This window comes from Paramisgurnus dabryanus, chromosome 10 (genome assembly GCF_030506205.2).
Source record: "Paramisgurnus dabryanus chromosome 10, PD_genome_1.1, whole genome shotgun sequence".
Taxonomy (NCBI): Eukaryota; Metazoa; Chordata; class Actinopteri; order Cypriniformes; family Cobitidae; genus Paramisgurnus; species Paramisgurnus dabryanus.
The window spans coordinates 4,394,969-4,408,261 of record NC_133346.1 but is presented as its reverse complement, the minus strand read 5'-3'; the positions used below and the strand labels follow the sequence as shown (position 1 = coordinate 4,408,261).

At 33.2% G+C, this 13,293-nt stretch overlaps 1 protein-coding gene across 1 annotated transcript; it reads right to left on the bottom strand.

The window, feature by feature from the left end:
- Positions 1-2,519: 2,519 nt before the first annotated feature.
- wdr45 (WD repeat domain 45) lies at positions 2,520-5,947 on the bottom strand. The gene is made up of 11 exons (XM_065262120.2): positions 5,801-5,947; positions 5,552-5,662; positions 5,299-5,373; positions 5,111-5,215; positions 4,858-4,963; positions 4,665-4,759; positions 4,483-4,562; positions 3,843-4,051; positions 3,657-3,758; positions 3,419-3,564; positions 2,520-3,327 (listed from the first exon to the last, which is right to left on the bottom strand). Exons 2-11 carry the CDS (start codon positions 5,598-5,600, stop codon positions 3,218-3,220), a joined length of 1,077 nt encoding a protein of 358 aa, XP_065118192.1. The 5' UTR covers positions 5,601-5,662; positions 5,801-5,947; the 3' UTR covers positions 2,520-3,217.
- Between the last annotated feature and the right edge of the window lie 7,346 nt (positions 5,948-13,293).

The window sequence follows — 13,293 nt, the reverse complement described above, 5'->3', positions numbered from 1 at the left end:
TGCAACCAGAAATGTCAGGTGGTACAACCAATGTAAAACTAGGAAAAATGCTTTTAAATTTTAATTGTATTTAAAAAGTATATTTATGAATTTGATATCACAGGCAAAAGCTTGTACCAGCATCCAAGTCGAAGTCTGTTTAATATAAATTTATTGCAGAGGTCAGCTGGTGCAACCAGAAAGTCAAATGTCAGGTGGTACAACCAATGTAAAACTAGGAAAAATGCTTTTAAATTTAATTGTATTTTAAAAGTATATTTATGAATTTGATATCACAGGCAAAAGCTTGTACCAGCATCCAAGTCGAAGTCTGTTTAATATAAATTTATTGCAGAGGTCAGCTGGTGCAACCAGAAAGTCAAATGTCAGGTGGTACAACCAATGTAAAACTAGGAAAAAATGCTTCTAAATTTTAAGTGTATTTAAAAAGTATATTTATGAAATTGATATCACAGGCAAAAGCTTGTACCAGCATCCAAGTAGAAGTTTGTTTAATATAAATTTATTGCAGAGGTCAGGTGGTGCAACCAGAAATGTCAGGTGGTACAACCAATGTAAAACTAGGGGAAAAATGCTTTTAAATTTTAATTGTATTTAAAAAGTATATTTATGAATTTGATATCACAGGCAAAAGCTTGTACCAGCATCCAAGTAGAAGTCTGTTTAATATAAATTCATTGCAGAGGTCAGCTGGTGCAACCAGAAAGTCAAATGTCAGGTGGTACAACCAATGTAAAACTAGGAAAAAATGCTTCTAAATTTTAAGTGTATTTAAAAAGTATATTTATGAAATTGATATCACAGGCAAAAGCTTGTACCAGCATCCAAGTAGAAGTTTGTTTAATATACATTTATTGCAGAGGTCAGGTGGTGCAACCAGAAATGTCAGGTGGTACAATCAATGTAAAACTAGGAAAAAATGCTTTTAAATTTTAATTGTATTTAAAAAGTATATTTATGAATTTGATATCACAGGCAAAAGCTTGTACCAGCATCCAAGTAGAAGTCTGTTTAATATAAATTTATTGCAGAGGTCAGCTGGTGCAACCAGAAATGTCAGGTGGTACAACCAATGTAAAACTAGGAAAAATGCTTTTAAATTTTAATTGTATTTAAAAAGTATATTTATGAATTTGATATCACAGGCAAAAGCTTGTACCAGCATCCAAGTCGAAGTCTGTTTAATATAAATTTATTGCAGAGGTCAGCTGGTGCAACCAGAAAGTCAAATGTCAGGTGGTACAACCAATGTAAAACTAGGAAAAATGCTTTTAAATTTAATTGTATTTTAAAAGTATATTTATGAATTTGATATCACAGGCAAAAGCTTGTACCAGCATCCAAGTCGAAGTCTGTTTAATATAAATTTATTGCAGAGGTCAGCTGGTGCAACCAGAAAGTCAAATGTCAGGTGGTACAACCAATGTAAAACTAGGAAAAATGCTTTTAAATTTAATTGTATTTTAAAAGTATATTTATGAATTTGATATCACAGGCAAAAGCTTGTACCAGCATCCAAGTAGAAGTCTGTTTAATATAAATTTATTGCAGAGGTCAGCTGGTGCAACCAGAAATGTCAGGTGGTACAACCAATGTAAAACTAGGGGAAAAATGCTTTTAAATTTTAATTGTATTTAAAAAGTATATTTATGAATTTGATATCACAGGCAAAAGCTTGTACCAGCATCCAAGTAGAAGTCTGTTTAATATAACTTTATTGCAGAGGTCAGGTGGTGGAACCAGAAAGTCAAATGTCAGGTGGTACAACCAATGTAAAACTAGGAAAAAATGCTTCTATATTTTAAGTGTATTTAAAAAGTATATTTATGAAATTGATATCACAGGCAAAAGCTTGTACCAGCATCCAAGTAGAAGTTTGTTTAATATAAATTTATTGCAGAGGTCAGGTGGTGCAACCAGAAATGTCAGGTGATACAACCAATGTAAAACTAGGGGAAAAATGCTTTTAAATTTTAATTGTATTTAAAAAGTATATTTATGAATTTGATATCACAGGCAAAAGCTTGTACCAGCATCCAAGTAGAAGTCTGTTTAATATAAATTTATATCAGAGGTCAGGTGGTGCAACCAGAAAGTCAAATGGGGCAACTGCAATAAAAAAACTAAACAATTTTAATAAGCAAACAATTTTAGTTTAATAAAAGCTTAGGTTGTCTATTATTGTTATTATACTTTTTATGGTAAAGTTGTTTTGCACTTACAAAAATTATAATTTTAAATGCCACTATTAAAACAATCAGCATGACACAGGGACTGCATTAAAACTTATCTGGCAAATAGACAATGACTGGTTGTACCACCTGACATTTTTTTAAATTGGAATAATAAATTCCCTTCCGAACCATCAGGGGTTCTCGTATGAAAACCTGCACGAAAGAAACAGCATAATATCTGATTAAAAGGCAACTATGTTCCGATTCACGATTTTACATTTCCTTTGGTGCGTAAGTACATGTTAATGATATGCAAAAGGTACAAACCCCAAAGTAAACGATGACGCGAGTTATCGTTTTTAATATAAATTTCTTTTCTTGCACTACAACAAACACACAGATTGCAGGCAACAGTTTATTTCCGTGGACACGACGGTCATTATCATAACTCCTCCCATTTAGGCCTCACAGCCTGTAAGTTAACTCCTGTCAGCATTGCATTGTGAGCGAATCTTTTAAACATGGAAAGAAGTGTCACATTTCCAGCTGACCTCAGAGATATTTAGTCCAATCACAACGTACAGATTAACTGGCCAATCAGGGACACAGAGCTATTCAGATCGATGAGTTTTGTACAAAAATAAAAGCATTTGAGGAAAGCAGAGATATCTGGAGCTACAAAAATTAACGATGTGTGGAAAATAATGTTTTTTTAAACCACGCAAACACATGGTATTATACCAAATACACAAAATAACGCTGTTTTTAGCAATGAAATAGGTGCACTTTAATGAATAATAGAAAATCATTCAAAGGTCTATAATGGTGAAGAGATTCCCAAAGACACTCAACAGACTTTAAAACCTTTAAATTTGTATCTTATCAAACTTCATTAAACATATTTTCACTTTACACAGAAAGCTTATGTACATGTGATTATACAAAGCAGCAACATAAACTCACACAAATAAGCAACAAGAACAAACAAAGCTGTAACATTAAGTACTAATTTACATTTAGCTACAGATCAAAGTTCTCCAGCTTCAAAAATCATCATCATCACAAATGTCCAGATACACATCAAAAGCCTCGCGGTTGCAGTTTCCATCAGGGGTGAAGACGTACTTGTGGAATGTCCCGTCAACACATATGGCTATAGAAAGAAACAAGAAACATTACGTATCATTAAATAAAGTAGCTACATTTTAAGTTTAACCTTTTGCTGAAGAATAAAACGCACATACCAATAACCGAGTTGACATTTTTGGATGTGTTCTTCCCAAAAGCACAGATACAAGCACATTCTGCAGGCACGGTAAAGTTAGCCAGAGACCACTGACTGTCCACGTACTGTCCAATGACCGGACCCACCTTCCCCACACGTGCCAAGCTAATGAAGAGAAGTCAAATATTTGTATTAATGACACTACAACTATGTAATTCTGTATGTAAATCAATGACCAAGAGAGAAGAAAATCTTACGCAGAGCGACGGTTCAGTTTGGTGTCTTTTAAAGCGAATATGTGCACAGTTCCCTTGTCGCTTGATGCGCAGAGAAAGGATGAGTCGTGGCTGAAGTTAATGCTGAAAAAAATGATGCATTATATATAGATAAAGGACTAGTAATCGAACATTTAAAATGTGTGTATTGCAGAGATGGGTCAATACCAGTAGAGTGTTGCAGGGTCGGTCCCTCTCCGCAGCTCGACTAGTTTATCTCGTGTCGTAGTGTCAAACAAACGGATCAAAGTGCCTTTTCGAGAGGCGGAGGCCACCACACTGCCAGGCTGATTCAGTGCAAGGCAGGCGATCTCACTTTGATGGGCATTGATGGTGAACGGAGCTGAAGATGTTCCAGGTTTTGTGTTGGAAAGATCCTGTTAATGAATGACAGAAAGTGATGGATGAATCTGGACCTTGAACTGAAATTAAATGAGAATCACATGCTTTAATAGCCAATATTTTGTAATAGGAATGCACTGTTCTGTTTTCTATTACTCAGAATGACATAAGCCGATACCAATAGATATCGATGATGCTTTTTTGCTCCATGTTTCAAATTATAATGTTGTAAAAATCCTAAAAGTGCAGACTATACAAACTGCATTTCTGTTGTTATTGTGACCCAATTCAAAACAATGCCACAGTATGAGTTTTGATACGTTTTCCCACTCCTTTTGATCGGCAGGATTTAATTGGCCCGGGTCAAAAACTACTTTTATCTGCCGATACCGATTATAGGCCGATACATGGGTGCATTCATATATTTTAACATTTGTATGTGCAATCATAGTACAGTGCATCTTACCACTAACTGCAGACTGCCACATTTATGTCCAGGGAAAACAAGCAACTGCTTTTCCGAACTAGGACACAGATCACACAAACCTACAGGACCATAAATGTAAAGCACCTTAAGTACAAAATTATCAGGTTGATTTTCTTCTATCTACACATATTTTGCAAACATCTGTATAATCATCGCAATACCTTTTGGGTTGTCCCGAGTGTCAAACTCAAATAGCTTAACAGGGTTGTCTGGAAAACTATAAACGTAGATTCTGTTTTTCAACACAATGATGATTCTTCACACAAAAGAACAGAAGAGATGAGACATTAATAGTACATTGAGCACATTCAAATCAAATCATAATCGAGATTCTCCAAATGGTGTTTGTCTTACTTGTCATGTCTCATACGCACAGCGAGCACTGGTTTGGTGAATGTGAACTCAAGCACAAGTTTGTCTTTGGGGTCTCGCACTTCTCGAGCATCATCCCATATTAATACTGTCAAAGATATAATCCAATGTTGAAAATGCATTTAATGTAACCTTAAATTAGATTTTAAACCAAATAAACAAAATACTTTAATTGTTGTAGTTGGATTTTAATAGTAGATTAGTTTGCATTATAAAGTGCAAGGTGTCAGCATACCTGAGATTTCAGAAAATTTAGGATTGACTCCGCCTCCAACAACAGCCAAGAGATTTGATCGATGAAGCATTGAACATGAGGCAATGCTGCCCACCTGCTCATGGTCTGTAACCAATCAAATCACAAAACATTTACAGACATCTCAACAAACAAGTGATATTAATATGACAAATGCAGATTAATTTTACCTAAATGCCCCTTTTCCATTAAGGGTTCCACATTGTAAATGCGAACACCGGTCTCCATGGCACAGCAGAAACAACCTTAGTAAAAGTGTATAAAGTTATATAGCTAAATAAGTCTTTGTTATGAGTATATATCAATAGTACATTATAAGTATTCATAGGCTGATAAATTAACTCAAGGTTAAGATTTTTTTAAAGCTACGTGCATCATTATATATTTTAAATGTGTTATTGAGCAAATTTGTCTCAAACTTACTCTGGTCCTGGTTAAATTGCAGACTGTTGACTCCTCTCTGCTGGGCCATGACGTCAGAGAGGGTTTTACAGTTTTTCTAAAATCTTCAGATATGATTTATATCAAGTCACCCTGAAGGTAAAAATGAACTAGTTTAGGTGACATGATAATATAATCAGTCATTCCATAACTGAACAGATGTAACAGCATTGTGTGCCACGTTAACCTTCCTCCTTATTTAAAAACATATTTTCAAAATGTTTCACTTACCATTAACCTATTAATGAGTTTCCCTGATGTAGTATGATGACAGTAAACGGTGTTTATAATGTTCAAACTGAATGTGATATCTGACATTAGGCAATAACTGCAGTCGTGTTGTTGTTATTGTCGCTGCGCTCTTCCTCTACAGTGGCGATGACGGAGTTAAACGGCATTACTGCCGCCTGTTGGAGCGACGGAGAACTACACGAAGAATTACAACGACCGCACAGAACAAAATACAAATTAAATTAAATGGAGAAATAGCAGCCAAGACCACAACAGCCGGTCAGATAAAACATATTTAATTGATAATAACAAGGAAATCCCCTACATGATTCAAAGTGCTCACTTCCGTTAGGATATCAGACATTGAGGCCGTTTCTCAATCTGAAGGCTGCAGCTTCCGGAGGGCGCATATGCAGGCTGCATACGCCATCAAGCCTGGTTTATTAAAAATAAACTGAGCATTACATTCGCAAGTCATAAGCATATTGCAACAATTTACGATTTAACTAAGAATAATAGTCAACTTTATAAATGTTGATATTCTGAAATAAGACAGTCTTGATGACGTATGCAGCCTGCAAATGCGACCTTCGGAGGATACAGCCTTCGAATTGAGAAACGGCCTGACCGCTTTGGCATGTTGCCGTCTCTTAATATTATGCAATAAAAATAAATAAATAAACCAAATCACTGTGGTAGAATAGATTACAGTATTTAATTTAGTAAACTATAGTCATTGTAGTGTACTCTGGTATATTTTTGTAATATATTTTACACTTTCTAATGTTTACTATAATATAGTATAAACAATAGAAAACTGATAGAGAACATTTTTAAATATTTACCTTACTATGGTTAAGTTTAAAAAAATCATCTAGGATTATTATTACAGTTTACTACAGTAGATAAATATTTCAAAATATATATTATAATATAGTATTATATTGTTATATTATGTTATATTTTACTAAATATATTTTTTGGCATTTTTTATGTTTTGAAATATATTTATATTTTTATATATTATTATATTTATCATATGGGCTGAGAAACAAAGACATACGAAGTTTAATATGAAGACTTTAAACTCACCTAGAGATGGCGCTGTTTGTTACTCTCTGTTGTTTTAAAATTAAATGAATAATTTCATGTTGTACTAACAAAGTCATACTTAACTCATACAAATGATAACATTTTTATTTCGAGTTTGTTATATATTTGTAGACACTTTAAATTCACATCCCATCTAACTATACCAATGACATTAATCTTAAACCCTCAAAATACAATATTTTCTGTGGTCTAAGTAACAAATGATAAAATTGAATTTCATTACAAATTTTCCAGTTTGCTTTTATTGTTTTTTCAGTCTAGACTGATTTTTGGATGGAGTGAGATAAACAAACAGAGATGTGGCCAGAAGCAACTATTATTCTAATAATAATAATAATAATAATAATAATAATGTCTGTACAGAGTCTAAAGTCATCACAGGACATTTTAATATTTATACACAGACTCAATCAAATGCAAAAAACTCCAAATTTTACCAAATATTAATAAAGTAAAACATTTAAAAGAAAAGACATTAACATGTAATTATAATAACAAACATAATTTGTTTACCCACACTTGAGTGATTGAGTGTTCCTGCATTGTGTTTAGCAGCACAAAAAGTTGTGGATTTGATCCCAGGGAACACAAATGTTGCTAGCTTGAAGTTTCTTCCAAATGCGTACATGTAAATATAATTCCTTCACATTACGGCTCAGATACAGTGTTTTATTTTAATTTTAAAAATCTTTAAAATATTTGTTATTATTATGTCTGTAGTCTCGGCCATAGTTAAAAACTTCTACAGAAGTTCAGCAGAAATATAATGTTATCAAATTGTGGGCACCACCTGTTTTGTTTAAGAGAAAATTCAGTTTATGCGGTCTACATGTCTGTCAAATATTATCCAAAGTCATTTTTTTTATTTAGATGCTTTTATTATTTCACCAGCATTTCATCAGCTATGGGCATTTTTGCCCTGTTTTCTTTTGAATAAATATTATTTAACAGTGAATATATACATATACACAGTTTTGAAAGATGCAGAGTGTATTTTTTAGAAGAATCTTTTGACAAAAATGCAAAATCATATACAAAACTATATTTTCAGGGTTGTATAAAGACCTTTTTATAATGAACCATTATGTTGTTATTACCTTAGAATGAGACATTTTCATCTACATATATACTTGGGGTCCCCTTACGTGGAAGTTGCCATTTTGTGCCGGAATGTGTCTACAGAAGCCCTAAACGGACAAACTTTTTTTTACTAAATTTGTCTCCGATGATGACATGTTTTTTTCTGGTGGCAGCTATCGTAGCTTCTCTATGTATTTCAAAATCGAGGGGTGAGCAGTGGACTGAGCCGCTGGTTGCAATACGCAACCTCACCAATCGCTAAAATTTACACACTGCACCTTTAACATCTAAAATGATATATTGTGCCAACATAAACAAGTAAATTAAAACAAAGTTTGCTTTAAAAATAAAAGGTTATTATCAGAGCCTCATGCACAATAGTTTATGAATATACAATATGCATCATTAAATGTTACACTCCAGCTACTAAAGATTGCTCCATGTAAAAGCCAAACTTAAAAATCAAATTACACTTCAAATACAGTTTTCCTATTTTTAGGCTTTATATTTCTCATAAAACCAGTTAAAAAAATATTTTTCTTTTTAAAAAATCTTTCTTTTTAAATGTACTTACTGCATGCAGGAAACACAAACTAATGATGTTTAGATGTTTATAAACAATATGCAAACAAATATAATTAAACAAATAAAGCAGCTTGCTGTCAAACTATCAGTGCTGCCTTTTACATAAGTCTATAAATAGATGTATCACAAAAATTGAAACATTAGGTCTAAAAGCAGCTAAGATTGCTTAAATCCATGCAATCTCTTTGCAATAATTTAACTTACATCATTGCCCATAGTTATAATGAACAACAGTGGCTATTGGGTATTTATAAAGAGAGATAAGAGCTTTAATTTGTCTACCAAGGCTACAAAAAGGCAAGACTTTTATGTTATATAAATCACTTAAAGTTCACATCTCTGTTCCAAGCTATATGTGTGTATTTTCTCTGATGATTTAAAATGTATCCTTAGAGAGCTCATTTAGAGCTGTCAGACCAGATGAATCATTTTAAGGAAATGAACGAAAATCTGCTTGATTAAAACTTAACAAACTTGAACATATGGAAGGAGAAAACAAGAAACAAAATTTTACCCGATTTTCCAACTGTGCTTGGCTAAATTGTCTCATAAGCACTTCTGTGGAATGTGAATACCATGATTGAGTGATGGTATCAGACAGTAAACACAAGCGTTTAACTACACTAAATGATAACAGTATGTGATAACCAATGTGATAAACCACTGTGTGAAACATATAGTGATACTGCAGATGTATGTTATGCAATAAACCACAAAATACTATTTACATGAAGTAACATTACACAGGAATTTTTCTGGTAACAGATAACCAGAGGTTAACTAACCTAGAACTAATCTGAAAAGAGTATGATCATTTTAATACCTCAGTTACATGAGAATAAATAGTCTAATATTAAGTGCTTTAACAAACATGAGCATCAAATGTATGATTTTAAACCATAAATGGTTTGCGGCAAACTTTAAGATGAACTGAAATGATTTGATGATGGTAATCGATAACATGCCACACACTTTGTAATCTGCATTGAACCCGGAGCATTACTTCTCAATAACCAGTAGACGTCTCTTTATACAAATGATGTGATTAATATAAAGCCTGCAGTTAACACACCCTCACATTGCTCTACAAGACAACAAAGATCATCAATCAGCCGGCTGACGGAGAGGTCTTTCCTCTCTCTCGCTGCAGCTTTAACACCTCCTTCCCCCAGATGCTCATTTCAGCCTAATCCTGCTCTTCACTTCCATAAGATGAGATGGACTCCCAGCGAACCACAAATCGATGGAAGTGTTCTCAGAGGGTCGAAGATTAATGTGGGAATCAGAGGCCGGGACAGTGTAGTTAAGTAGAACATACTCCCCAAAGGAAATAACTCACATCATAATTAGATGTTAATGTAGAGTCTGACACCGACCATACAGAGAAAGAGTGACGCAGGCCATACACAGAGAGAGATAGACAGATAGATAGAGAGAAAGAGAGAGAGAGTGGCACAGGCCATGCTGAGAGAGAGGAAGAGTATGAAGGTATATTTGGTGCAAAACAACTGCACACCTGTGACAGTGGAATTTGTATTTGTAGAGATTATCCACACATGTGTATCAGTAAATTTGAAGTCACAGATGAAGAGTTGCAAACTTGTAGATTTTTTTTCTTTCCCTCAAATACAACACAACAGTTACACATTCACAAATCCTTCAGTGCAGCTGCACAAATCCCATTTTACAAATCACAGATTAAGAAACTCACAAGCTCACGTTTTTTGCTACAATTGCTGCAGTAAATATGGTGCAAAACCTACTTGAACACCTGCATCAAAGTATGTGAAGTCACACACAAATTTTGTACATTTGCAAATCAGTTTGTGCATCTGTGCGATGAGAGTTGCATGTGTGTAAAAAAATTTTTTCACAAATATTTTTTTATTTTTGAAATATTTTCTAGCACAAACACAAGTACATAAATACAACTGCTTGAATCTGCTGCTACAAGTTTCAAACACTCTTTTTTGTGTGCTCTCTGTTTTGCACCAAATATCTCGAGATAAGTGGTGCGAAAGTGATTTGTATACCTGTAGGCTATGTTCAGCACTGCCCACCAGGTGGCGCCTGACACTCACTGAAGCAGAGTTTATTAATTACCAGCAATGTTTCAGCAAGGTAAATCGCCTTTATCAAGGTATTATTTTCACCAAGTGGAGAACAATACAAATGGGAGTGCTAATTATACACAGATGAAGGTAATTACATACAATATTCCAATGATTCATTAGTAAACAAAATATAAGTTCCATAAATCTCAAACCATCAATATAAGTAGATTAAAAAATACAAGCAGCAAATACACACATAGGCCTACATATACCTAATAGGCTTTAATATACCTAAAAGGCCTCCTGTCTAAGTAAAAATTGGTCCAACTCACCTCACTTTCTAGATGAAAATACCCTCTCAATTGCTATATACAATAATGAAGTTATAGGATGATTAAGTTCAACAAAATGCAGTTGTAGCACTTATGTCACTGCAATCGTAATAACTATGCTACTGGACCAGTTCTAGGTTCGTTGAGTGGTGTATGTTATATTAGAAAAGACACATGAGACATGAAAACTTATATAAATTAATTAGCAGTTTACTGAACAGGATTAAAAATGGAATAGGTAAGTTAGTAAGATAAATAGAATAATTAGATAAATATATCAATATAGATGATTCAATAAATATATCAATAAATGTTTACCGTAGACAATTTAGATAAATAAATAATCAATAAATATTTACAGTAAAAGATGTGTCAATAAATAATCAATGTAGATCAATAAATAATCAATAAATGTTTATAGTAAAATATGTATGTCAATAAATAATTAATAAATATTTACAGTACGATATTTATAATAAATAATTTTAAATCCTTTATATTTAATCTTTTCTTATTTAAATAAGTTGAAATGGATTTAACTGGTTTAAGTATGGGTTTATTCTGGTTAGTTTTGTTCTTAGACCGGTCTATTAAATTTTAATCAGCTCTTTTAGAACAGTTGCTTTAACTATTTTTAAACTATTCTTTTGAGTTAACTCTTCTTTCTTTAAGGGAACAGGTAAGTATTTTAGCGTGCTTATGTTAGTGTGATTGTTTCACTTTACAGGGTCTAACTTTTTTTGCAGGTAATTGTAAGGATTTTAAATGTTTCTTTTGTTTGTGCAATTGCTATTAGAAAAATACATATGGACCTTGGTATTTATAAAATCCTCTGTACGGCCCTGCTCATGACAATAAGAATCCACTCTCAATAGTGTATGACGAGCTGTAGGTTTTTTAATCGGATCCCTATGTAAAAAATTACAAGCTACCCACAAGTCTAAAAAGCTGATTTGATTTGGGTTAGCATCCAGGGTAAATGTTAAGAAATCAGAACAACTGTTTAGATAATAATAAAAACAATTTAGTTGTTCAGTTACCCGATTAAAAAAGACAGAAATAATCATCCAAATTAGTATATTAGAAGAAAAAGCATGTATCTTAGTTAAATGTAGGCCTATGTGTGTATTTGCTGCTTGTATTTTTTAATCTATTTATATTGATGGTTTGAGATTTATGGAACTTATATTTTGTTTACTAATGAATCCTTGGAATATTGTATGTAATTACCTTCATCTGTGTATAATTAGCACTCCCATTTGTATTGTTCTCCACTTGGTGAAAATAATACCTTGATAAAGACGATTTACCATGCTGAAACATTGCTGGTAATTACAGTTTTTCTGAATTGCTAAAACACTAAACCCCAATCTCTGAACTAAATTCATAGTGGCCTAAACACGTTTGTCAAATCTTGCACTCTTTTTGCAAAACACTAAACACAAACTTCTCACTAAAACACACATTTTACACTGCAATGCACTTGTTTTATAAATACTTAACACAGGCAGGCAAAAGTTGAACACAACTACAACACCGTTATCATCGAGTAAACACAACAACTCAAAATTCTACACACTTTTATCTAATGGTATTTTTTACCAATTGTGTGGATTGGAAACAGTCTGAGAGGCAGATGAAGAGTATGAGGAAGAAAAGGACACCAGAGACGATGCAATTGGCAAAATTTTCAGTTGGATTGCTGACTTTTTACAAAATACAAGTGCTGCTTACAGTAATATTGAAAACTTACTATTACTTGCAGTACTTACAGTAAAGTATTCGCTATATTCACTGAACTAAACTTGTGATTACAGTAATAGAGATTTTTAACAGTATTTGTCAAGTGTGTTGTTATTTACAATAAACATGTATTTTTCTGTAAGCAGATCTCCTGGATGTTGTGTTTTCCATTTTTTAAGGTAGTGTCTAATGGATGCTTGTAGTGTTTTATATTATAGACTTATGTGTGTATGATTTGAAAGCTTAGTTTGATTTTGAGTATAAGTGAAATGGTTTTGAAGGAATTGTTTGATTTTGATCGAAGAGTCAGGGGTTCTGTAAATTGTGTTTGAAATTGGGATTTGTGTTTAAGGTTTTGAGAAAATGAGTGATGGTTTCAAAAAATGTGTTTTAGCAATTCAGAAAAACTGTAATAAACTCTGCTTCAGTGAGTGTCAGGCGCCACCTGGTGGGCAGTGCTGAACATAGCCTACAGGTATACAAATCACTTTCGCACCATTTATCTCGAGATATTTGGTGCAAAACAGAGAGCACACAAAAAAGAGTGTTTGAAACTTGTAGCAGCAGATTCAAGCAGTTGTATTTA

Excerpts from the sequence above, each read along its gene's own strand:
- wdr45 (XM_065262120.2), bottom strand. The coding sequence starts at position 5,600 with ATGGCCCAGCAGAGAGGAGTCAACAGTCTGCAATTTAACCAGGACCAG. Across the intron at positions 4,964-5,110 it reads TAAATTTTCTGAAATCTCAG|TATTAATATGGGATGATGCT; the intron begins GTATGCTGACAC and ends TATCTTTGACAG. Across the intron at positions 3,328-3,418 it reads AAATGTCAACTCGGTTATTG|CCATATGTGTTGACGGGACA; the intron begins GTATGTGCGTTT and ends TTCTTTCTATAG.